Raw genomic sequence first — 26,732 nt, forward strand, 5'->3', positions numbered from 1 at the left:
ACTTCAGCACTTCCCAAAAGGCCCCACCTCTTAATTACCCCCACAGTGGCCATTTTCAACATGAATTGGAGGGGAAACATTGAAACCATAGCAGCTGGCTAGTTGGGATTTTGAATCTTGTTGACATCAAGGCAGCCTGATATTAAAAATAATCACTTAAGGATACATTTAGTTACTATGAGTCACTCCTAGTATTCATTAAATCTTGGGCCTATGATAAAGTAGAAAGGCCACTATGGATTATATAAATTTAGAGAAACTGGTTGGCACATAATGGCCATTGTTTTATGATGGACAGTTCTCTTCTACTTTCTCATTTTGTCAACCTACATCTTGTAGTGGGAACTGGAAGGAAGAGAACCGGTAAGCAGCAGCAGGAGGAGTAAATCTTCAGAAGCTACATTTGTCCTGTTCTCAGAGGCTCTGGACTTGGGTCTTGTGACACAGCCCCTGTCTGTGAGAATTGGGAAGTTATTTAGGTTGGTATTTACAAATATGACAGCATTTCAGATGTATTGTGGAGGGAATTAAAATCTTAACGTTTGCTCTCCTTACAGTGCTTGATTATTGAGGCAGAAAGCAACACTTGAACTGAAATTTGAAACTTAAAGTGAAAATAAAATTGAAATTTGAAAATAAAATTTTCAGTAAAATTGAAACTTAAAGTGAAATCCAAAAACAGCCAGGCATATATTGAGGGGTTCCTGAAATAATCTAGTGATATTGTTTGGGGGCATATTATTATCATTGGTGTTATTTTCCTGAGCCAATGAATAATTAAAAATTTGATTATAATCCTTATATATAGGCCCCCTAAAATTTTTATTACATTTAAAAGACTAGAAACAGTCTATTACATGTATGTTTGTCACAAAGCAGTAAATTTAGAAATTAAAGTGTGTGGGCCGGGTGCGGTGGCTCATGCCTGTAATCCCAGCACTTTGGGAGGCTGAGGCGGGCAGATCACGAGGTCAGGAGATTGAGACCACGGTGAAACCCTGTCTCTACTAAAAATACAAAAAAAATTAGCCAGGCGTGGTGGCGGGTGCCTGTAGTCCCAGCTACTTGGGAGGCTGAGGCAGGAGAATGGCGTGAAACGCAGGAGGTGGAGCTTGCAGTGAGCCGAGATCGTGCCACTGCACTCCAGCCTGAGCCTGGGGGCACAAAGTGAGACTCCCATCTCAAAAAAAAAAAAAGAAAAAAGAAAAAGAAATTAAAGTCTGTGATGAATTTTGTTATATTTAACTCTTTAATTACATCTCTGCTTACTTTGAGGGTACATCATAGAGGATATATCTCTATGTCTATTGCTGAACCAAAAAGCAAAAATATTTTTAGTGGTTTAGCAATATACTGCTGGGCTTATATATCTTGAATATTACTAAACTGATTATTTTGGCTCTGGGCTCCATAAGGATCACCAAATTGGACCAACTGAAAATTGCATGACTATACTGGTATTGGAGATAGGAAATGTGCACAGAACATAATCCCTCTTTTCTAGGATGCAGTCTTTTGGAGGAAAATGGCAAAAATTCATGCTGTAGATTGAACTATAAATTTCCATTAAAAGAAATAATCAATATGTAATTACATGAAAAATGTACACATAATACAAAGGCAGACTGATAATCATGGTTACAGAGAAAGAAGTCAGGCTTATGAGCCAGCCTGACCTGTGCTTTCTGGCACTGGGTGCATCACCTGTCTCTGTTCTGACCGTTAGACCAAATGGCCACTGAACACTTCCACTTGGATACCCCACAAACATCTTAGAGATTTGCCATGTCCATATCTGAACTTCATACCTCCTCTTCTTGGCCAACCTTGACTTTTTCCTGCGTTTTTTACTTGAGTAAATGACAGACAACAGTGTATTTGAGTACTCATGCCAGATACCAGGACATAATTTTTGTCTACGCACTTCTCTCTCATTGACCTGCTTGCCTCCATCCTTCAGATACCATTCATTTACTTTCTAAATTATCATCCATCTCTCTTTACATTTCATTTCACTCCTTAATTTAGAACACTATCACCCCTTACCCTATCTATTGCAATAGATTCTTTGCTGTATCAGTTTCTTGCCTTTGATTTTAAATCTTTCATATCATTCTCCCCACTTGCAGCCTGACTTTTGTAGTCTGGGATTTTCTGAATTAACGGTTTCATGTTTATGGGCTTCATAGCTTGTCCTCCACACACTTCCTCCTGGAATATCCAACCGTAAGCAAATGCAGATAGCAAGTATGTAAGTTAGCTTATTTCAGATTGTATATTACTTGCGTGTGCCTGTGTGTGTGCATGTCTATGTTTTTTTTGCTCATATTATATTCTGGAAAAGTTACTTGTACACTTCATTGATCTTTAGAATTATTAACGTCTAAATAAGTTGGGCTGTTTATCATTTAGAAATAGATATTAGGTTAAAATTACAGTCAATGGAGTAACACCAAATAATCTCAACCACTACTAATAATACCTAGTGATCTGTAGTTGGAAAATTAATATATTTAAATAATAGTATTTATAGCTTTAATATAGTAATCTCTGCAACAACAACAAAAAAATCAATAAAAACCTTATTGAATAGTGCTATTCAATTTGGAGAAAAATAAGCTTTAACTCCATAAGTATTTATTGAGAAACGATTATATAGGAAAAATGCTTAATTAAATGTGGGTCCTACTTGCTCTCAAATAATTCATAATCTAATAGGGGAAATGATAAATTTTACTAAATAATATAGGATAAAGGTTGAATTAATATTACAAAGGTAGAGGCACAGCATAGAATTTAAGGACGTGATGGAGAGTTATTTCTAGAGAAATAATTATGGATGAAATTAAATTTAGTCTTTAAGAATAAATTCAAGACATTAACAGACATGAGGGAGAAAGGTAGAATAACTGTTGGGCTAGAATGACTTCATTATGGGGAATAGTGGATCATAACATTCATTTAAATCATAAGGAATATATTCTGGAATGCCTTCAGTGCTTTACTTGGGCATGGAATTGTATATATCTCGAAGAGAATCCTGAAATGTTTGTGATATTGAAATAAACACCTAAACACAAGTTTGGAATGACTTACTCTTAGGACATTAAAATGCCCACGTAAAAAGTGATTGTTATTTTCAGGGGTGATTATCAGGATCTTGAAAATGATTATCAGTAATACAAAGCTTGACTCAGTTAGCAGCTATGCTAAGAAACAAGTGTTTTGTTTCTGAGGAGGCTGCTTCATTTCATGTGAATGCCATGGTCCCAAGTCCATTGTTAGGTTTACTATTGTTTAGAGTTTGGCATTTACTACACTGATATAATTCAAATGAGATCAGAATCCTGAATACTAAGAATGGGGATTTATTTAAGTAATCATTGTGTTAGTGGTCAAATTATTAAACTTAAAATGTCCCATTGAGCTAATGAAAGTATTGATCGGTTCTTTCAAGAGGATAAAGGGAAAATAAACCTTGTTTGTTCTCCCTTTGTATTTTTGTCCTTGGGCAGGAAATAGGTAAGTGTAGATTATAAACTAAAGATGTTCTTTGAAAGCTTTTGTTCTCCCCGGTAAAGTACAGAAAGCAAGTGCTTGAGTGGTGTTCTCCAAAGAGGGGTGCATGCTAATACATTTGGGTGCTGGGAAAATACAGTAGAACTTCTATTTATGTGTAGACTTCTGTTTATGTGTGTGTACACACACGGAGTGTTTTTTTGTGTGCAAGGCATTATTCTAAGCACTTCACTATTAACTCATTTAATCTTTATAACATAAGATAGACATTATTATTTCCTGTTGACATGTGAAAAAAAATGGAAGAACAGAGAAGTTGAGTAGCTTGCTAAAAGTTACTAAGTATCGGGCACTTGAATCCTAGAAGTCTGACTCCAGGGCCTATGCTTTTAAGAAATTAAACTTTATTAATATTTAGTGCATGGATTAGTACAGTACCCTTACATGATTCATCTAAGTCCAGTTATATGCACTTTGAGACAGTATCCTGAAGTGAAAGGGGCTATTCCACAATGCAGGTCTCACAAAGGTATTAGTATTAGATAAACAATGTGAATTTATTTCGCTAGATGTGGGTCTGAAGTAGAATGTAAAACGGAGGATATAAAGAATTTTTTTTTAAATGTTTAGATACAGTGCAAGGTACAGTTCTCAATTTACATTGGTTGAACTCAAGATTTTTTTACTTTATGATGGCGTGAAAGCAAAACACCATTTATTAATTCATTTGCTTTCAGTGTACTGGGGCATACAGCTATTTATATGTGCCTGGTTGCAGATTTATGGATTATGTTAGCTAGTTTTAATTAAACATGTCCTCCAGTGGGCAAATATTACTGCAAAAGACACTGTTAATTAAGGGTTGTAGATAAATACAATCTAAATTAGTGACAAAACCAGAGAGCTGATCCTTCTTTTGTGCCTAGTACAACTCAGCCTTATAAAAAGATTAAAAACAACTATGATCCAGTTGGATATGACAAGAACAGTCTTCTCAGTTGGAGCTATTTCTCTACATATGGTAGTGTTAATGATGAATCTCTTGGCCTAGGTAAGTATTGCAGTATTAACCAGTGATAGAACAGGCATATGGTTTTTAGATAGATAAATGTGTGTGTGTACACACACACAGTACCCATTGAAGGAGCAAAGGTGTAAATGTGGGTGGGGATAATTCTTACATTGCCTAACTTAAGACTGTGGAATATTTGAGGTAATAACCTATAGGTAGTATTTACATTTGCTGTCACCATGGAATGTACTGATGGACCTGCTTTATGGCCTTCTTCCTTTCTCACAGTTTCTTAGCTGTTAAACTGATTTGAGATATATACTGATCCTCACTTACAATGGGGTTTTGTCCCAATAAGCCACTTGTAGGTTAAAAATATTGTAAGTCAAAAATGTATTTGACACACCTAAGCTACTGAACATCAAAGCTTAGCCTAGCCTACCTTAAATATGTTCGGAACACTCAACATTAGCCTATAGTTGGGCAAAATCATTTAACACAAAGCCTGTTTTATAATGAAGTCTTGGATATCTCATGTAATTTATCAAATATTGAACTGAAATTGAAAAACCAGAATGGTCGTATGGATACTGGAAATAAAGTTTCCTACTGCACGTGTTTTGCTTTCACACCATCATAAAGCCAAAAAATCCTAAGTTGAACCATTGTAAGTCGAGAACTGTCTATATCTTGTACTGTATCCAAACATTTTTAAAAAAAATTCTTTATATCCTCCTTTTTACTTTCTACTTTAGACCCACCTCTAGAGAAATAAATTTACATTGTTTATCTAATACTAATATCCTTTATTTTACAATTCTTCTCAGGTTTTTTTTTTTTTTTTAACATTTTTAGATAAACACTTAGAACTTAAGCTCAATTACAAGTCCTTGTTGGCCAGTTAGACCCCATATACCAAAAATGTGCTTCCTTTCATCTCCCTGTATGGTATATTCTAGGTTTTGTTTTAATTAACATCTTGGGTAGTGATTAATACTTTTGGGGCATTAATTTCAGTTGGCATTTGTCATTCACTTTTGTATGCATGAAATATTCCTTGCCTGTCATAAGTTACATGCTGTTCTAGACAGTCATTGAGGTACAAAGATGAGTAAGACAGGGTTTCCGCGCTCAGAGAAATCACCACCTTGCTTCCCAACTTAGGAAAAAGAAGGCGACAGGCTGGTAGCTAGCCAGGACTTAGAAAAGACCATAATGTTTGAGGGTATTAAAATTTGACTTTTTGATCAGTGACTGCTTTGTCATTTTTATCAGTGGTGTAGTGTATATATTGTGCTCTGCCCCCATGACCATACATGCAAGCCTTCAGGCCCTGCGTGGTGCCCTTCCCGGAGTTTGTCTGACTCTGCATCTCGCTTACCTGATTGCATGCAGCAGAATTGACACAATGCCAGTTCCAAGCCTGAGCTTTAAGAAAGACTTCTAGCTTCTGCTTTTCTCATCTTGGAAATCAGACACCATGCACAAGCCTATTCACGCTGAGGCTGCCATGGTAAGTGGAAGCTTTAAGATACTCAGGTGAAGAAGAGTCAGGCAAACCAGCAGGAACTAAGGTCCCCGCTGACAGCCACCACTAACTCATGAGCCTGTCTGCCCCTAACAGTGCCGAAGTTGCTGAATTGTGAGCAAATAAATAAGATGGTTATTTTTCAAGACCATTCAATTTGGAAGTAGTTTGTTATGTAGTAGTGGATAACCAAGATAGCCTTAAAGTGGAACTTTTCTGTCCCTAATTTTCTCATTTGTGTGAAAATCAGTTAAGGTTGTGTGAAAATCATATAGTTTATACCTGTTAATATACCTGTTTATTATATTAACTATAATAAATTATTATATATAGTTAAACTATATATAAACTATTATATATAGTTTATACCTGTTACTTGCAAATAGGGACTCATAATTTCTGTAGAATATAGTTTGTTCTGAAAAGAGTTTTGATGTCTTTAATTGAATATAACATTATGGTCTTTATGGGATAGAACAGTTATTATATATTTATATGTGTGTTGGGTCAAGAAGTTTAACTCAATTGCAAAATGCTGTATAAGAAATTTTCTTTTTTTATCCTATGGGTCACTTAACTTTGCAGAATGTGACTTTTCTTTTTAAATACCAGAAGGTATCCCAGTCCATTTGTGCTGCCGCCATGAAATATTTGAGACTGAGGAATGTATAAAGCACAGAAATTTATATTCTCACAGTTCTGGAGGCTGGGAAGTCCAAGGTCAAGGCACCTGCAGGTTTACTGTGTGGCGAGGGCATGGTCCCTGCTTCTAAGATGGTACCTTAAACACCGATTCCTCCTGAAGATTAGGCTTTTGTTCAGGAGAAGGACATAGGATAGGTGGCTCTGGGCAGATTTCAGCAATCCCTTATCCCCCACTATCTCCCCAGGGGAAGTGGTTTCTTTATTTTCTTTAATTTTCTCTGTCAGTGCCTGGGGGTAGGAGGGATTTTTTTAAAGAAAAAGCTTTTAATAAGGTTTCAACTTTTCTAATTGGGTGGTTTCCAGGGCTTCATACTCTCATGCTAGCCCACCCCAGATGAGCAAATGCTTGAGTTTTATTCCTCCCTGTAGATTCCTGGACAGAGATACCTACAGGGAGAAATAATTTTTGCCCATGGACTTCAGTGTTAATTTGCTTTCTGTCCAGTTTTTTTGTTTTGTTTTGTTTGAAAGGTGGATGTGACGTTCCTTCCAACTCTGTACTTCTGAACTGAATGTGCAGTTCTTGGAGCACAGCAGTTTTGAGAAGCTGAAAGAAATCCAGAATGGCTAAAATTAAAAGCAGAAATGTGGTGAGGCTAGAGAGGTGAGCCAGAGCTAGCATGCTTGGGAAGGGCTTTTCACAGCAGTAGCAAAACACTAGCACTCAGGTTCGCAGGACAGTCACATCGTTGTATTTTAAGCAGAGGTGTAATATGGGCAACTTGTGTTTTAAAAAGACCTTTCTGTTGATTGAAGGAGATGGCAGTGGATACAGAGAAAGGACTCTACAGTGGTCCAGGGAGAGCAGATGAGGGCCTAGACTAGGGTGGTTGTGGGAGGACTGAAGAAAATGGACAGATTTAAGAGATGTTTAGGAGGTAAAATCATTAACATATAACTAATTAGATCATTAACATGTATTAAATGCCCTCTCTATTCATGTTGGAGAGATAAAGCAGTGAACACACAGGCCTAGTCAGTGCCCTCATGCAGTAGGTGGCAGGCTTCAGGCTTGAGTTGCTGCAAAGACAGTGGCACCATTTGCTGGGCTAAGGGACTCTGGAAGAAGAGCATGTTTGAAGCTATGGTGGCGGAGTTTCCAAGTTCAGTGTTGAGTGTTGTGTTAGAGGTCAGTAAGATATCCCTTTATTATACTAATCAGCTTTTTGGTGAGCACTCAGTTATGGGAAACCTTTTAATGGAGACCGTGACAGGTTCTTGAGATTTAGTTGTTTATGAAATGACAGCTTAACTGTAATTGCTCCCCAAGGAACAGTGTCATGTCACAATTATAGTTTAGATCAATTAAAGCTAGTTCAGAAAGGCGCTTGGTCTTTACCAGTGAATAATATAATTATTGTAGCTTATACATCATGCAGTGAAACTCAGATATACTTACTATATGTTGTTATACCATCTTCATAATCACTTGAAAACCAACTCAGGGTATGTGACTTTTCCTGATTAGTGGAAACAAGCAGTTCAGCTAATCTTTAATGGAGAAAATAATGGGACTTTGGATGGTTTGTGTTTAAAAATGTAACATTTGTGTGTCTGTGAGAGATACAATAATTGACATCTGGAGAAAAATTATTAGTCTTAGGAATGATAATTTGTAAATTTGTAAAATGATAATTTCCATGTAAGTGAACAAATAAAATTATTAATGAATATTAATATTAATAAATGAATATGTATTAATGGATAAATGAGGTTATTTATACAAATGAATATTAAAATGTATTTTCTTATTTCTTACTGTCTTGCAGATATAGTTTTTAAAATAAAAAATCAGGACATGGATAAGGGGAGATTTTATTTGAAAAGGTGACTGCAAGACCACAGAAAGGGACTATTGGCAATAGGGAGAGGGGATATTAAAAAGGGAGAAAGCACTGACCATGAGAACTGTAAGTTATATCTCAGAAGTCAGGCAGAAAAAGGCTTTCCTTTCATGGGTGAAGTGATTGAGGCCAGAACGGTGTGGGGCAGTGCGATGAATGGGTGGTAGTGGCAGGATGGGACAGTGATCAGAGAACACTACCCTGAGCTTGGCCTGTTTTCCAAAGGGGCTTTTGGGTGGAGCTTGTCTGCTGGTTCAGATTGAAGATGGGTCAAAGTTCAGGGGTCTGGACAAAGGAGAGAAGTGGAACCAAAGTTGAACTAACTCAGGACATATGTCTTTTTCTGATTGACCAGTGGAAACAAACAGTTCAGCTACTTTTTAAGGGGCAAAATAATGGGAATTTTGAGGGTTTGTGTCTGTCCTTGCTGTAGGTAAATAAAGGATCCTCTGTGAGTCCTATCTAAGTTATGTGGGTAAGAGTGGGCCTTTGCAACAAGCACTTTCCAGAAACACAAAAGGGTGGGGAGATTTTGTAATCATCACTGTTTTTAGGTGCACAGGGCTGCTCAGGTAAACTTCAACATTGTCAACGTGCTTAACACTTTATCTGATATTTTATTCTTCATAATGACCCTGAAATGTAATGACTTTTATAAGCCACACCTGGTAAATGTGAAACTGAAAACTAGAAATGCTGAGAAACCGCTGTGTTCACATTGCTGATAAGATGAGGGCACTGTATGATGACACCCCTTCAGAACCCATAGCAAGTGGGACATCAGGAGGTGTTATGGGACTAATGGCAAAGAAGACAACTATGCCGCTTTCGTTGTTTATTATTTATATCATCCAGAAAGTCCAAAATACATACTCAGTCCATCTATTGGTTAGGCCTTTTCTTGTTGCGAATACCGACTATGACTAGCTTGAAGGGTTTTTTCTTTAAAAAAAGGAAAACAACAAAAAACAACAACAACAAAAACCTACCTTAGGGTGTCCTATAGAATGCATGGAGGAATTGAACTTGCATACTGAAAAGACAGTAATAAGGGCTTTAAGCCTAAGAAATTGTCTCTGGCTTTTCCCTCTAGCAGTATTTCTTACCTGGGCCACAATTGACATTTTAAACAGGACACTTTGGTGAAGGGCAGGACCATCTGTTTCTGATGCCTGACATAGGCCTTTGCCCCTGAGTCCCAGTAGTGACCCTAGTCATTGTGACAACCAAATAAACATGCTAAATATTTCCAAGTGTCCCACAGGGAGGTGATGCAACATCTGCAGTTTGAGAACCTGCCGGAGCAGCCAAGCACATTACCATTATTGTGACTCAGCTCTCAGGACATTCAGTATCCACATAATCAGTTCTAAATTTCAGAATCTCTTGATTTCCAGTCAAAGGCCAATTCCTCGGCCGATCTGGGTGGCCTGGGCCAGGTCATGCCATTTTCAGTGTGGTGGCTCCCTTGGTAGCCTTGTCCCACTTGCCATAGGTTCTGAAGGGGATGCAGTTCCACAGTAGGTGGGTCTTGTTCAGATAAAATTGTATACATCCACAACAGTTAAATTCATCTATTTATTACTTACTAATTTGGCATCAAGTATACGCAATCTGCTGGCTGCTCTCTTAGGTGATTTTCTTATACTTTCTTACTTAATTCATGCGACCTGCACCCACAGTAGGTAATATGGTCTGTGTTTTGTGGATGAAAAGTCTGAGACTCAGGAGGGTTCATTTGACTCAGGAGATAGAAGTAACTTGACTAGGGAGATACATGGTTGAACAGAGTTGAGAGGAAAAAGAAGGGAAAATAAAAGTGTTTCTGGTTGTCACAGTATTCATTTATGTACTTTTTGTGAATAAAACACTAACAGAAGTTAAGTGGAAAAAAGAAACCCCTAAAGGTATATAAAAGTCATATAAAATGCTTTTTCTTTTTACCTGGAATGCTGTCAAGTGACCTTTAATCAATCATATCTTTCTATGGACTTCAGATTCTTCTGTATAAAATTAGATGTTTGGATTGGATGATTTCTAAAGCCTCTTAATTTTTATCACTTGGGAACTATTTGACCTAACTTAAGATGCAAGACAAATATGACTATTTGACTATCAAAATTTATTTTTGCTCCATTTTTGAAACCTATTAAAATAAATATAAATGAAATAAAAAGGCATAAATTTATGAAGATCACAAGAATGGGAGAGTGAGACAACAATAGGCAAATGATGTCTGTAAAATTTTGGTGCTTGCAAAATAAATAGATAAATGGTAACGGAGACCAGAGAAAGCAGAACCCTGAGCTGGCAGACGGGGAAGAATTCAACCAGAAACATGTTCATTACTGTGGGAAAACTCGAGAGCGCTCAGGAATTGTAGGTAGCAATTACTGTAAAGGTGGATTTATGGATTAGAACTGACAAGAGTAGACTTGGTTGAAAGGTATAAGAAGTAGTTAGATCACAAGATGTTCTCATCTTATAAAACCAGGCATCTGCCCCTCCACACTCTAGCAAAAGACCAGAGGTTTCCTGAAGAGGTTGAATTGGACAACTGTGAGGCTCCAAGATACAGACAGATACAACTGAGGATGAGGGTGAGATATCACACTGAAAATGAGGGAATTGTTTCCTTTAAATAAAAGTGTGCGTGCTTAGTGATGGGATTCCCAGTATTCTGGCAGCTGGGCTTACACCTCCTCTTAAGAGATTGAGGAGTTTCTCTTCAGGGAAGTGCCTCGCCCAAGTGAAACAAAATACAGATACTGATATTTCAGTAGCTCTTGATAAAATAACTCAGCTGCCATATTTGCAATGAAGACTACTGTTGCCAAGTCCTATGTATGAAAACACAACTTCCAGTCAGCAATCCGGAATTTTTAAGAACAGATAGTAGAGGATTACCAGACATCTGAGGAAATCCCATAAAAGAGAAAGAGACCAGCTCACAAAATGGGGAAGGGGAGACTCTTGGAAGAAGCAGATACTTTAAACTCCAAGGCGGGGACAGGCTGCTGTCATCAATATCTTCAGAAAGGATGAGAAATTTAATTGTTTCCACAAAGTATAACAAAACACCATAAAGAAGAAACAGCTTTAAGACAGTCCTATTCGTAAACATTTGATAGCAAAAATGAAGGAATCAGTAGATATATAGGAAATGTATTTAAATTCTCCAGAAAGTAAAACAGAGAGACACAAATAATAAAAGAGAAATTTAGAGATAGCAGTCCATCTCAGGATGTCCAATGTCCAAATAATAGAATTTTCAGAAAGATAATAAAAGTAAATGGGGAGCTAGAATCAGGTGGGATTGTATGGGTCAGTACCCAGTCCCATTCTTGCTCCCCATTTACTCCACTTTTTCACTCTGTAGTAGTATTAGACTTTGTAAACTCTGCAAGTATAACTTTTATATTTAAAAATATTTTACTGAAAATGGCATTTTAACAAGCAAAAAATAATTACATGCAAAGATTAAAAATATATATTTGAGTTTTGGTTGAAGACCAATAAAATTAAAAGTTGGAAGGAAAAAATACCACTTAGATTTTTTAAAGTGCTAAGTACTTATTTCAGGAAAATTACTTCAATTGCCATAGTTAGGTAAATTGAGGAACAATTTTCTCTCAGAAACAGCAGCACAGCAGTGGCATGGATCACGGAAGAAGTGGCTGCTATGTGAGTTTGTAATCAAGCATCTTGCCAAGGCGAACAGCTTCCTCCCTGCTGATTTTCTATTTGGTAGCAAGAAGTAGTCATGATTTACCTTAATTATAGCAAGGCTTTTAAAAATTGTGTGAAATTCCTGATTTTTTTTTTGTATTCAAGATGTATGTATTGAGTGTCTGTTATCTGGCAAGCATTGTTTTAAACAGTTTATTTATATTGACTTCTTTAATCCTTAGAACAGCCCTATGAAGGTAGGTCTTGTTGTCATTCCTATTTTACAGATGAAGAAACTGAGGTATAGACAGGTTAGGTAACTTGCCCAGGTTTACTCAGCTGGCAAACAGAAAAGGCTAGGTTTTAAATCATGGTAGTCTGGTTACAGAAGGCATACCCTTAATTAATTCACTACTATTCTGCTTGTTAAGGAACCACAGACATCTGAGTTTAAATAAATTGCCCACATTCCCATAGCTAGTTATTTTAGAAGCAATGAATTTTATTGTAAAGCTTCCATCAGCCACCGAATGCTTAAGAACTCATCTAAGCCAGTCCTCTCATTGATTGAATAACTAGATCTAAGGGCTGACCAGGTAGAAGAACCAGGTATTCCACAGTGACCAGTGTAGTGCATGTTAGAGACACCTGGTGTCATTTTTTCTCACCTACATTCTCATCCTAGAAGTGTTCATTCATGGTGATATTTAACGTGTGCTGAAACTGTTAGGATAGCAACCGAGGAATTCTGGGAAATTAGCTTCATTCACAGTTGTGGAATATAGCCATCACTGAAATAAATATAAAGAAATATATCAGGGCTTTTTATTTTACGTTTAGCCCCGTTTTATGTGGTTTGTGGGAAACATCATATTTTAATGCATGTAGCAGGAGCTTAAATATTTGCCATTAATCAATGATGTGTAGCACACTACAGTGTTTCTTAACATTCAAGATTAATAAATTACTTTCAGATATAAATGCTACAAATTTGGTTGTTTATTTTTCCTAGTTCAACTTTGTGGGGAAACTTTTGGGTCCACGTGGCAATTCTCTGAAGCGTTTACAAGAAGAAACCTTGACAAAAATGTCCATCCTTGGGAAAGGTTCCATGAGAGACAAGGCCAAGGTAATATTAATTATAGAAAATGGCTAAGTTGTGTATCATGTTATATTATGTGCTCTTACATTATCCACTGTATTCATACATAGTTACATAAGGGGATGTATTTGTGATACTGTTTAGAAAATTGAGTCACTCTGGTCAGCTTCAGAATATGTAGTAACTTAAACCTGCATCTGTAACCTTTATAGTCATACATTAAATAAAAACATAATACTTAAAGTTTTGATTGCAGTTGTAATATGTCACCTTGTAGGAAGTAAGGTAATATTAAAATTATTATGAAAAGAAATAAAAGCTATCTGTAGTCTCATCATTACTGTTTGCATTTTAGATTAGTGTTTTTGGAGTCTTTTTTTCTGTGCAGACCTTACATATAGTTGAGTTTATAATGTATATGCTTTTATTTCTTCTTTTTGTCTTTTATTTGATATTGTGTGCATTTTAGAATGTTATTAAAATTGATTTTAAGTGTTTTAGTAATTGCTTATTGTTCTAACACGTAATTGTTCTACTTAGATGTATTCACATTAATAGTCATGGTTTTTAACCAGCTAAAAATAGTGTTATTTTTATTGATCATTTTCTTAAATATGCCAATTCTGAAAATTTTCTCATATCATAATGTGTGTCACATTGTTTTCTAAAGACACGTGTTGTTTTCTCATTATTAAAAGATTTATATTACTGAGAAGCAAATCCACATTGAGTGATCACATACCGTGAAATGTTGAACAATGATATTTTAAACACAGGTGATTTAAACACAATCCAACATCCTCACAAAAAAGCTATCTAAACAATAGCTTTTATAATACAAATGGCCAGTATTTGTTTATTCAGCTGCTACTGTGAGTCAGGCACTGTGTGAAACATGTTACATGCATTCCTTCATGTTATCCTTGGAAAAATGATGGGAGATAATATTTTCTTCATTTTACATGTAAGGAAACTGAGATTCAGAGAACTTGAGTATATTATCTGGGTTAATTTGAGAATTTTTTGTTTTTGATTAACACGGTTAATAAAACCATGGTTTTCTGACAACAGCACCCGTATATTTTCGACAGCATTGGAAAACATGACATGTTTCAGATTTGTGTGGGATACTGTTTAAAAGTACAGATTCCCATACCTCTACTTGTTTAGGGTAGAAACTCAAAATGAATTTCAGTAGGTGTTTGAAATGATTCCAGTGCATGGCCTGGGTTTTTTAATTACTCACTAAACATTGCTGTCTTAAATTATGACTTCAATTCTCTGACTCATCTATTCTGGCAGTAGGAGAAAATGAAAACATATATTTGGCCAGTTGGTCAGAAATTATGTGTATTTTGCAGGAAAGTACTCTACCCTTGCTGATATCTTAGTTCACGCTCTAATAAGGCCGTCTGGTAATGGGCTGCACGATATGAGCAGTGAAACCCACAAGCAGGATTCCACTGTCCCACTTATTTAGTTTGTTGTTAAGGGGGTTGGTCAGAACCACTGCTTGGTCAGAAGCAGTGTTTTGTAGCATACAGTGGTAGTTATCAGGGCATCCACCAAGAATTTTACAGGTAGAAGGGAAACAAGGAAGGCAAAGCTTTATCTGGATTGTATGCCCGAGTTAACAGCAAGTGCCTGACTACCCATATAATGAAAGGGATCCTAAATATTATCAGCTTGGTGTCAGGGCTTGGTGGGCCTTCCAGATGATATTGTCATATCAAGGCTGTCTGCTGTTGGCATATTGGACACACAGCATGTCAATAGCCAGTGATCCTTTTTGAGGGGAGTCGGTGTTATGAAGTAATGCATGACTTCCCTCCTGGCCACCATGGCCATTTTGCTGATGAGCACCTTGAGTTGCATGGAGACTGCTGGGGATGAAGGTGCTCTAGCATCTGCTGCAATGAGTCCTCTTGACTACCTGGCTGAATGCCGGCTCTGCATTTGCATGAGACACCCTGTTTTTACATGATTGACCCTCTTTTCCAGATCACCCATTCACTGGTTCTTTCATTTCTATGTCTTTGGAAATCAGTATGGTGATTCTGCAAGTGGCTGATTGTGTATATTTCATCAAGGCACTCAGGAACCAGGGAGGGGAGTAGCATACATTGTGGATTTACAATCCACTGAACCCACTGTCAGTGGACTGGGACCAGAAGTCTCCTTACCTTCTAATCCCATAAGCCCCACTCTGCTTGGTGGCCCTCAGTGGAGTGGCATTAGGTCAGAATCAGTTCTGTTAATTCTCAAACTGTCTAAGTGTTTCCCCTGCTCGGTGTTAAGTCACTCTAGTAAAATGTCCGAGATCCTTGCTGGGATCTGAGATTCAGAGAATTTGAATATATTATCTGGGTTTATTAGAGAGATTCATTGTTTTGGGAGGACCAGGAGGAAGCTCACACACTAGGAAATATCATAGTTACTGTATGCAAGCAGCCTTTCCCCTGGGTTTAACATAGCTCTCTTATTCTCTGCATGTTTGGTTAAGCAGAGATTGATCGTAGGCCAGGAGATGATAAGGAGGAGGAGTAGTGAAGCATGAGAATTGTCATCTCCCTTCAAGGAACTACCTCGGCTGTGTAAGCAACATGGGAAAAGCATCACCAGGCAGCCTTTTGCCGTGTGGAAGGCTCTGTGGCATTTCAGTATTTGAGTACTCAAAGTTATTTGAATCCTCCCAGATGTCAGTGTGTTCTCAGGTTTAATTTATTCTTAGGTTTTCACTGTTATCCAGACACTGTCCTGAGTCTCACATAAGAGACGGCTGGGCATCTGTATTGTTATTCAGCCGCACACAGACTTGAACTCTGCACCTGTTTGTTGGCCCTGTCAACCTGTGGCTGCAAGCGGTGCACCCTAGCTTACTTCTGGCTCTTTGGGCTTGAACTGATAATGTAAAGCCCCAGTCTGTCATTTTCTCTCTAAACTCTTTTCCACCAGCTTTGTCTATCTCTTGTCCACCTGTACTCCCCTCCCCATTTTTGTCCCATACTGCACTGTAGCCCCTGTCACATGATCCATCAGTCATTCTTTCAAAAGCATTTTACTGAGGGTGACCACAGATGATCATTTAAGTAACAGGTTTGCAACTTAAATGGATACTGGCCAGTCATGGTGGCTCATGCCTGTAATCCCAGCACTTTGGGAGGCCAAGGCGGGGGGATCACCTGAGGTCAGGAGTTCGAGACCAGCCTGGCCAACATGGTGAAACCCCATCTATACTAAAAATATAAAAATTAGCCGGGCATGGTGGTGCACGCCTGTAATCCCAGCTACTCCAGATGCTGAGACACAAGAATTGCTTGAACCCGGGAGGCAGAGGTTGCAGTGAGCTGAGATTGAGCCACTGCACTCTAACCTGGGTGAAAGAGCGAGACTCTGTCTCCCAAAAAAAAAATAAATTAAAAAAAAAAAGATACTACTAGTATCCCATCTGCTGTATTATAATCAGATCGTCACTGTCTGAATTCTTGAATATTGATTTCAGTTGATCCTTTTTACTAGTTTTAGTTTTCAGAAGTTATCAGTTAATATGTTTATTTCTAAAGAGATTCCCATTACTTATTATTTTAATCTCATCCATTTAGATTTTCAAAGTGTTCACTATTAAAATCTAATGTGAATATAATTTTTCTGCATTTATTTGCTACATTTATGAAATTATGGGAGTCATTATTGATGTATATCAGTTGGTTACGTAGCATAATAATCATGACAGTGCTCCGGTCTGTTGAGCCTTCAGCTTGTGCCAAACTTCATGCTGGATGTTTTGCCTGCATCATTTATACGATACAATAATAGAATAAATGATAGTGATATAATAATTATCATTACTATATTTATCATTTACTGAGTGCTTATTATGTGCAAGGCTTCATCCTAAAGACGTTTTGTTTGTTAACTCCTTTATTACTATAACAGCCATATGAGATAAGTACTATACTATTATTTTCCCCACTTAAAAATCACCCCTTTAAGATGAGGGTAATGTAATCTGCCCAAGTCATACAGTTAATGTTGGATTAGGGGTTTAATGCAGAATTTCAACATCTGTGTTTTTCTCCAAATAACACATTGCCTGTCATCATTAATCTGTAGAGTAGTTTGGTAATAACTCCCCTCTCTGTGGGATTGTACCCTGGCTACAGCTATGATAAGAAATCCTCTCTGTCCAGCTTAAGTTTGTGATAGAAATAAAAATGCTTGAATAAGAATGAACAATTATAATATTTCATTAACATCATTATTTTGGTACTCTATTAGAAAAGGATAAGTGTTTGTTGCAATAATTTGTGCTTTCAGGGATGAATTGCTGTACATAGAATGCAGTTTTTAAAACTTGAGCAATGAGAGAGATTCAGATCAGATGGTTGAAATGTTCTGATTAGAACAATGAAGAGTTGGCGTAAGATAATGTTTTGTATAGTCAAAACAAATTTCAAAGGAAATTTATAGAATATTATGGCAGCTTATATTTACATATATTCCCTTATATTTTTTCCTTTCATTCAGTTTCTGGCCTACTTCTATTAATGTGATGGAAGCTAGCATGTATTGGTGCCTATTATATGTTAGGCAGTGTACTAGGTAGTATATACACTGCCTCCTTTCGCCAGCATTTATATAAAGCTGTCCCTTGTATTCTCAGTAGTTCTGCATTAATATACATGTGCTACCAATAAACAGATTTTGCAAATTAAGTATTGGATTACATACAGTCTGTCTAAACTCACATGGCTAGTGACTGGCATAGCTGAGATGAAATTATAGCTGACTAAATCCCATGCCCATTTCCCGCTCTGTGTATTAGTCTTTCTTTCCTTTGTAAGAGTTCAAATTAGTCAAGTAACAGAAGTTGAATCCTTCAAGGGTGAAGTCAAGGGCTATGTGCCTCTAGCATTTATTTTATCATTGGCCTCTTGCTTAATTGTGAAATTAAAAGGTGGTATTGCCAGGAATTCCTGGGGTCCTCTTGGTTATGGGATAGCCTTTTTGAGAGACTAGAAAGATTTCTTATCTTTTGGAAATTAGCCTCAGATTCCTGTTAATCTTAATCTGTCTGATACTAACATTGGAAACAGAGACTAATGGAAGACCCAGATTCTGAAATCAGGACCTAAAATTGAAGATTAGTTAGGAAAAGGCAGTGGAGCAAAATCAGTAGTTCCTTAACGATCTGTTTTTTTCTCCTCCTAGTTTTCCTCCTGCATTTCCTTATGGAAACAAACAAAGATTAAAAACTTCTGTCATAATTATGTAAAATAATGTAATAAAGTCTTTCATTTTGTTTTATTCACTGTTTTATTCTCGGATAGAATATAGTGCTTGGTATGTAGAAATGTTTTTTGAATGAATATGTGAACGAGCAAATTGACATAGCAATGAATGAATGTTTAATCATTCATTCAACGAATCTTTGTTGAACATCTGTATACCAAGCACTTCTCTAGACATGGAAAATGCATCACTAAGCAAAGCAGTCACAGTGTCTGCTCCATGGTAATCACTTTTTACTAAGAGAAGATAGAAAATAGACATGTTTTTTAAAATAAGGTATTTCAGATAGTGATAAGTGCCTTGTACCAGCATCACAGAGACGCACACAGCCAGTGTAGAAGTGGGCACGTGAGCTCAGCCAGGTTGAGAAGCACAAAAGAAGCGTGGGCAGTGGCTGCGGAGGGTTGAGCAAAGGAGACTGGAGAAGGTGAAGACACCTTAGCAGCGGAAGTGAGCAGATGATGGGGCTCTTACAAGTCAGCATCTGGAGTGGGACATTATGCAGCAGCAGTAGGAAGCCTTTGAGTGTGTGTAAAAGCCTGGGAATATCAGGATCACATTTATAGCTTAAACCTTCTTTTTTAGAGTAGTGTCTACTGTTGCATGAATTTTCTGTGACAACCGCTTGCCAAATGGATTGTTTTTATTTTGGGGGTTAGTTTTTATTTATTTATTTATTTATCTTTCATTTCTTATAATGACACGTTTTTAAATGTGATTTCTTTTTTCTTTTTTCCAGGAAGAAGAGTTGAGGAAAAGTGGAGAAGCGAAGTACTTCCATCTCAATGATGATCTCCATGTTCTCATTGAAGTGTTTGCCCCACCTGCAGAAGCTTATGCCAGGATGGGACATGCTTTGGAAGAAATCAAAAAGTTCCTCATCCCTGTTAGTACCATTTTTCTTGATAGTTAACTTGTACTTTAAAGTCTTTGCTTTAATCCTTGATAATTCTTGTCTGTAACTGTTATTTGCATAGCTCCTTTTCTGCTGTAAAGCTGTATGGACATCACCTCAAGTAGACCTTACAGTGTCCCTGTAAATTACTGGGCATTATTCCTTATGTATATATGAGGTGTTAGAATTTCAGGAAGATTTAATAATATGGCCAAGGTTACATGGCTAAAAAACTTGCATAGCACAATCACTAGTTCAGGTTTTGAAACGCTTTTCCTACGATTTTATGTGACACTGTACAATTTTTTTGTTCTCCAACACAAAACCATTAGTGCCTCTGTGTGCCATGCACAGTGCTTGGTGTTGGCATGCAGACTTGAATAAAAGCAGTCCCTGCCCTCATTTAGTATAATATAATACGTAATTTAGAGGAAAAGAGAAACATCAACAGATGATTTCAGTACAACATGATAAATATAACAGACATAACCATAATGAGCCCAGAGGGGATGGGCTATTTAGCTAGCTTCTGCCAAGTATTTTGGATGTTTTGTTAAAAATTGTCTGTTTTAACCCTTTCAGACACCTTGACATTGCTAAGGATGTGACAATTTAAAGGGAATACATCTCTACCTCTGTTACGAAAGTTGATTTAAGTCTTTTGTGTGATTTGTATGCTCTTGATAAAAGGACTTCTTATGTCATTTGCATGCTCTTGATAAAAAGAATCGTAAAGCATCAACACTTTGGCTCTGCAGACAGTTTATTTTAGAGAAGCTGACACATCTGCCAAGTAGTTCTCTGGATAAGACTGTCTTTGGTTATCCCAGGTTAGTTTGGTGGATTGACTTACATACTACAGCACATGTACTGTGATTATATTATCCGTGAGGAAAACAATTATTATATTTATAGGGAAAGGATATTTAAATCACTTTTGCCTTTAAAAAGCCAGGACATAGAATTGCATTAAGTATGTAATAACCTGGGAACTGAAATGGCTAGTATTTTCTTTAGTTCCCATGAGCAAATATGACAATCTATTTCTTCTTTTAGTTTAAAAACAAAATTTCTAAGGGCTTACTATGTGGTAGGCAGATGTGAACTAATAAAATACATGATCCCTCATGGAGTTTAATGGCAAAGTCAGATATGAGTCAGTTTTTCATATAAATGACTACAAAATTGAAACTATGGCGAGACCACAGCTAAGGAGAGGAGTAAGTTTTGGTGATCATGCAGTGTGGACCAGGCAGTGCAGATCTAGCCAGGTGAAACAGATTCTCTTTTCCAAAGATGACTGCAGTAGCACCATTTATCCCATGACCCTTACAATCCTTCCCCAGAGGTAGACTCTAATTTACCTCACACAGAATCTGGACTGGCCAAAAGAGTCTTTGCCTAATGAAGGTCACCAGGATTTTCTACTGTTTTATTTTAAAAATTTTTCAGTATTCTTTCACTTAAAATACATTTTGAGTTAATTTGTATATTTGAGGTTAGTCTCTAAATTTATTTTTTTCTAGATGGATATCAGTTGTCCTAGCACCATATGTTGAAAAGACAATCATTTCCTCATTCAGTACCTTAGTACCATTGTTGAAAATTGACTAAACATAAATGTAAAGGTTTATTTCTGCATTCTCAAATTCTTTTTCATTGATTTGTATGCCTACTCTTAATGCCAGTAGCATGCTCTTAATTACTTTAGCCTTAAGTAAATCTGGAAATCTAGGTTGTGTAAATTGTCCAACTTTGTTCTTTTTCAAACATTTTTTGGCTTTTCTGGCTTCTTAGCATTTTCATATGTGTTTTAGGATCAGCTTCTTAATTTCTATTAAAAAAAAGCTGGCTAGGATTTGATAGATATTATATTGAATCTATAGATCAGTTTGGGGATAATTTTCATCTTAACAATTTTGAGTTTTCCAATCCAGGAACATGAAATGTTTCTTCACTTTTAAAAAAGATACTTTAAAAATTTTCTCAACAGTGTTTTATAGTGTTCAGGGTGTCAGCCTTTTCCTTTCCTTTTGCAAAATTGATTTGTAAATATTGTATACTTTTTGATACTACTGTGAGTGCAATTTTTAAAATTTCATTTTCAGATGATTACTAGTGTATAGAAATGCAATTGAGTTTTGTATATTGATTTTGTATCTTGTGATCTTGCCAAACGTGTTTATTAGTTCCAGTGTGGTGTTTTTTTTAATAGAATCACTACAATGATTAAGTGGAATCCTAATTAGTGGAATACAGGAGCAAGTCATCTGTGAATAAAGACAACTTAACTAGTTCTTTTCCAATATGGATGCCTTTAATTTTTTTAATGTAATGTTGTTATTCTATTCTATTCCATTCCACTCCATTCCGTTCCTTATGACACTGACTAGAACCGTCAATGCAGTGTTGTTTCTAAAATTGGAGGGGAAAGCATTCAGTCTTTCACCATTGGCTATAGGTTTTTTTTATTGCTACCCTTTGTCATGTTGAAGAAGTTCTCTTATATTTCTAATGGGTGAGAGTTTTTATCATGAATAAATGTATAAACATGGGTATTGAATTTTGCAAATCTTTTTCCTCCTGAGATGATTGTGTGGTTTTATTCTCCTTTATTTTGTGAATAATAGTGTATTACATTAGTTGATTTCAGATGTGAAGCCATATTTGCATTCCGAGGATAATTCCCACTTGGGTCATGGCATGTAGTCTTCTTTATGTGTTGCTAGATATGGTTTACTAATAGTTTGTTAAGGATTTTTACATCTGTAATTATGAGGGATATTGGTTTGTCGCACAGTATTTTTCTGGAGTCTTTTATATTAACTTATACTATTTTGGGTGCCCTTCATTTCTTCCTGTGGATAGAGCTGCCATATGGTATTATTTCTTTTCAGCCTGAAGGTTTTTCTTTAGACTTTCCTGTAACCTAGGTCTGCTAGCAAAAAGTCTTTTGTTTTTCTGGGAATGTCTTTATTTTACCTACATCCTAAAAAACAGGTTATATAATTATTGATTGATCGTTTTTGTTTTTTGTTTCTCCAGCACTTTGAATATGCTACTCTGCTACCTTCTGACCTCTGTTATTTTTGATGAGAAGAGTCATTAATCATTTTGCTGTTCTCCTGTGTATAATCTGTTGTTTTTCTCTTGCTGCTGTCAAGATTTTTTCTGCCTCTGGTTGTCAGCAATTTGGGTGTGATGTATGTTTATCCTATTTGTTGGCTAAGCTTTGTGCATCTATAGGTTTATGTTTTTCATTAAATGTGGAAAGTTTTCAGCTATTTAAACTTTTTCTGTCTTTCTACCCCCCACCACACCCCCTAATTCCAGTTACGTGTATGTTGATACACATGCTGGTGTCTCATGGATTTCTTACATTCAGGATTTTTCATCCTTTTTTCTCCATGTACCTCAGACTGGATAATTTTAATGGACTAGTCTTCAAGTTAACTACTTCTGCCAGCTCATAGCTGTTATTGAACTCCTCTAGTGAATTTTTCATTGTTGGCAATACGCTTTTTAAATTTTCTTTTGTTGCAATTCCAACATCTGGGCCCTCTCCAAGACAGCCTCTTTGTACTGCTTTTCTCCCCCTGAGTATAGGTCACGTTTTCCTGTTTCTTTGCATGTTTCTTAATTTTTTGTTGAAAAGTCTGTATTTTCGATAACATAGCAAACCTGTAATCTGATGTATTTTCTTCCCAGAGGGGTTTTTGTTGCTGAGGTGTTTTTTAATTTTTTTTATTTTTTTGTCTTCTATTTCTTTAATAATTTAGTTGGAATAAATTTGCAGCCTGTCTTCCTCATAGTTACAGCTAATAATATCTCTGTTAATGTGTTTTTTTCTTGCGTTTATTTTTAAACCTGGCCTGCTAGGGATGTTGTCTGTGTCAGCACTGCTTAGTGGACAGCCAAGGGGAGCTCGTGTTCAGACAGCTGTGTAAGTGAGGTTTCCATCCTCCGATGATGGAGCTGTGTGTGTACATAGGGGAGTGGATCCAAGAAGACTCTCGTCATGTCCACCCTGGCTTTTCTGTTGCTCTGGGATGCCTCCTGTCTCCGCTGCATATATGTGCACTCACCTTCAGGAAAGGTTGTATGGAGAGCTTTGCCTCACTCTCTTCTTGCTGTCCATGCATATAGCCTTCCATCCAGCCAGAGGTGTGTGGCGAGCTTTTCAAGACTGTCTCATTTTCTGAATTATCTGTCCAATTTCTGGCTAGCCTGATGGTCAGTTTCTTGACGCCACCCAAGATGGCAATACTAGGTGCATCCTTAGGCAAGCAGGCCAGACTCTCATATTTCTTACCTGAAATGTAGTACTTTTTAATGAATAAATATATTATATTTTCAGTTTATTGTGTACCATTAGTCAGTTTTCAGACTCCTAAAATGGTTACTTTGAACCATTTCGTCAGTTTTTATTTTGCTTTTTATGGGGGAGGCTTTGCTGAGCTCCTCCCTTAGCTGTACCAGAAGTCGCATGTCCTATTAGTACCTTTTGTTTTTAACTTACGTGATTTTGGACCTTGTTCCTATGAGCATATGCAGTTTTATTTCATTCTTTTTAATGTCTGCATAATATTTTATTATATGCATGTTCCAGAGTTTATTTAATTGGCCCTCAAATAATGAACATTGAGGTTACTTCTTATAGATCACAACACAAACAGTGATCCTAGGATTAACCTTGGACATAACTATTGGCCTATTTTGGCAAATATAGCTGAAGAGTAAATTCCTAACAGAGAGCCCACTGAATTTTTATGAGTTACTTTTAATGATTTCATTTAAAAACTTTTTCTCCATTCTTCAGGCTAACATACATTTGAATAGATTGTAAGCTCACTGGATAGTCAAGTCCTGCTTACACATATTTACTCAAAATTGTAATGGCTTTTCTGCTCTTTACAATTCATGATGGTGTTAATGTTGTAATAGTTTCACTTTTCAGACGGGGAGTTAAAATGATAATTTAAAATGCAAAATTACAGAAATAAGTTAGTCTGTAAGCTACTATGAATGATTTGCATTCTCTACTAATTTAAAAGCATTTTTCAAAGACCAAGAAAATACTAACTATAATGGTTATATCAACAGTGTCCATTTGACACCAGGAGAAACAGTCACCTAGAATTTTAAAAAATTGTCTACAATCACATAGCTGTTAAGTTCAGGTGGTTAAATTTAGTCTTAGCCTCAGAAGTGATTGACTCAAATTCCATATTTCTTTCCCTACTACACTATTGTTAAATGTAGTTTTTCAAAGATGATATCTTAAATGGACGTTATAGTTTTTGTGATACTGTTATAATCACCTAACCTTACTTAGAACAATACTTTTTAATTTTTAATTTGTTTTTGAATAGGGCCTCGACTGTGTTCTTTTTGCATGAATCTATTTTTAACTTCATACAATTTAGTATTACACCTCCTAACACTTTTCAGCAGGTCAAATATTTACCATTTATGTAGCACATTATATTTAGAGCTTTACAAATCACTTATTTAGAATGTGTTTTACAAATTATGTATTAATCTTCACACATTTTCAGTAAAATGGCTGGGAACATACTAATAGGCTTATTTTAGAGAGGTTGAAATAATGATGGAAAGAATCAGATGTTTCCCCTGAGGTCACAATACCTGAAATAAGTCAGGGAAATAATTTATATTTACAATAAAATATTGACTCCATTCTTAATTTTTCCTGTCAATCACAGTTACTTGTATTGGTCATTATTTGCCTTCTCTTCTTCCTGCTTTGCAAGTGTTAGCTGATTATGATTTTAACTTTCTTTTTGGTTGGTGTTCATATATTTTTAATTCCAGAATGCCTTCTACTACAAGTTTCAAGTCATTTTTTGCATTCTGCTTTTGAAAAATTTTTTTAAATAAATATCCTGAATTTCTTTCAGGTTTTTAATTCTAAATAATAAATAATTCAGGAATCTGTCTCCTCTAAATGTTCTATTTACACTCGAATATGCTCATGTTTCTTCTGTCTTAAAATCCTCTGTTCCTCCCTGCAAACTATGATCCTTTCTGTCTCGTTTTCATTGTGGCCATACAGCTGGAAGAAGCTGCCTGCCTTTAATTTCTGTGGCTTACTGCTATTTATTATTTATTCCACTGAAATGGATTCCATCTCCACCTTTCACCCAAACTATTTCTGACAGTAGTGGCTTTACTGTTAATGAATCCCATAGAATTAGGACTTGCTGTTTTGGCAGAATGTAAATACAACACTGACTTCCTGTGGCTTTTATAATGTAATATCTTCTTATCCTCCTCAGTTTCTTGCCACACCTTTTCAGTATACTCTGTGAAGATTCACTCCTTATGTTTTCATCTAAGACAAGCTTGTCCAACCCACGTGCCACATGTGGCCCAGGAAGGCTTTGAATGTGGCCCAGCACAAATCCGTAAACTCTCTTAAAATATTGAAACATTGAGATTTTTTTTTTTTTTTGGTAGTTCACCAGTTATCATTAGTGTTAGTGTATTTTCTGTGTGGCCCAAGACAGTTCTTCCAGTGTGGACCAGTGAAGCCAAAAAAGTTGACCCCCCAGAACTAAGAGTTGTATAGTTTTAGTTATTTACAGTTAGGTCTCTTGATTCATTTTGTTCTAATTTCTGTGTATAACATGAAGTATGTGGGGCTCTCACTTTATTTTTTATTTGTTTATTTGTTTATATTTATATGGCTTTCTAGTTATTGCAGTACCAGCTGCAGAAGAGACTACTTAAAAAAGCAGTTGACTGTAACTTATATCTGAGCTCTCACTTCTATTTCATTGATCTTTTTTAAAGATCTTTTTTAAAATTTATTTTTTATTATACTTTAAGTTCTGGGTTACATGTGCAGAACGTGCAGTTTTGTTACATAGGTATACACGTGCCCTGGTGGTTTGCTGCACCCGTCAACCCGTCACCTATGTTAATTCTCCAAATGTTATCCCTCCCCTAGCCCCCCATCCCTCGACAGGCGCTGGTATGTGATGTTCCCCTCACTGTGTCCATGTGTTCTCATTGTCCACCTCCCACTTATGAGTGAGAATGTGCGGTATTTGGTTTTCTGATCTTGTGATAGTTTGCTGAGAATGATGGTTTCCAGCTTCATCCATGTCCCTACAAAGGACATGAACCCATCCTTTTTTATG

General features: G+C 36.5%; 1 protein-coding gene across 12 annotated transcripts in view; it reads left to right on the forward strand.

Annotated features, from left to right (window-relative positions):
• KHDRBS3 (KH RNA binding domain containing, signal transduction associated 3) overlaps nucleotides 1-26,732 on the forward strand; it is a 204,065-nt gene that overhangs the window by 71,381 nt on the left and 105,952 nt on the right. For all 12 annotated transcript variants that reach the window (XR_008536852.2, XR_008536856.2, XR_008536857.2 and 9 more), the window contains exons 3-4: nucleotides 13,290-13,406; nucleotides 19,411-19,557. Coding sequence is in view for 6 of the 12 variants with exons in the window: in XM_024345282.3 (XP_024201050.1) it covers nucleotides 13,290-13,406; nucleotides 19,411-19,557 (264 nt within the window). In the remaining 6 variants the exon portion in view is untranslated. The remainder of the gene's footprint in view (nucleotides 1-13,289; nucleotides 13,407-19,410; nucleotides 19,558-26,732) is intronic.

This window comes from Pan troglodytes, chromosome 7, assembly GCF_028858775.2.
Source record: "Pan troglodytes isolate AG18354 chromosome 7, NHGRI_mPanTro3-v2.0_pri, whole genome shotgun sequence".
NCBI classification, from domain to species: Eukaryota; Metazoa; Chordata; class Mammalia; order Primates; family Hominidae; genus Pan; species Pan troglodytes.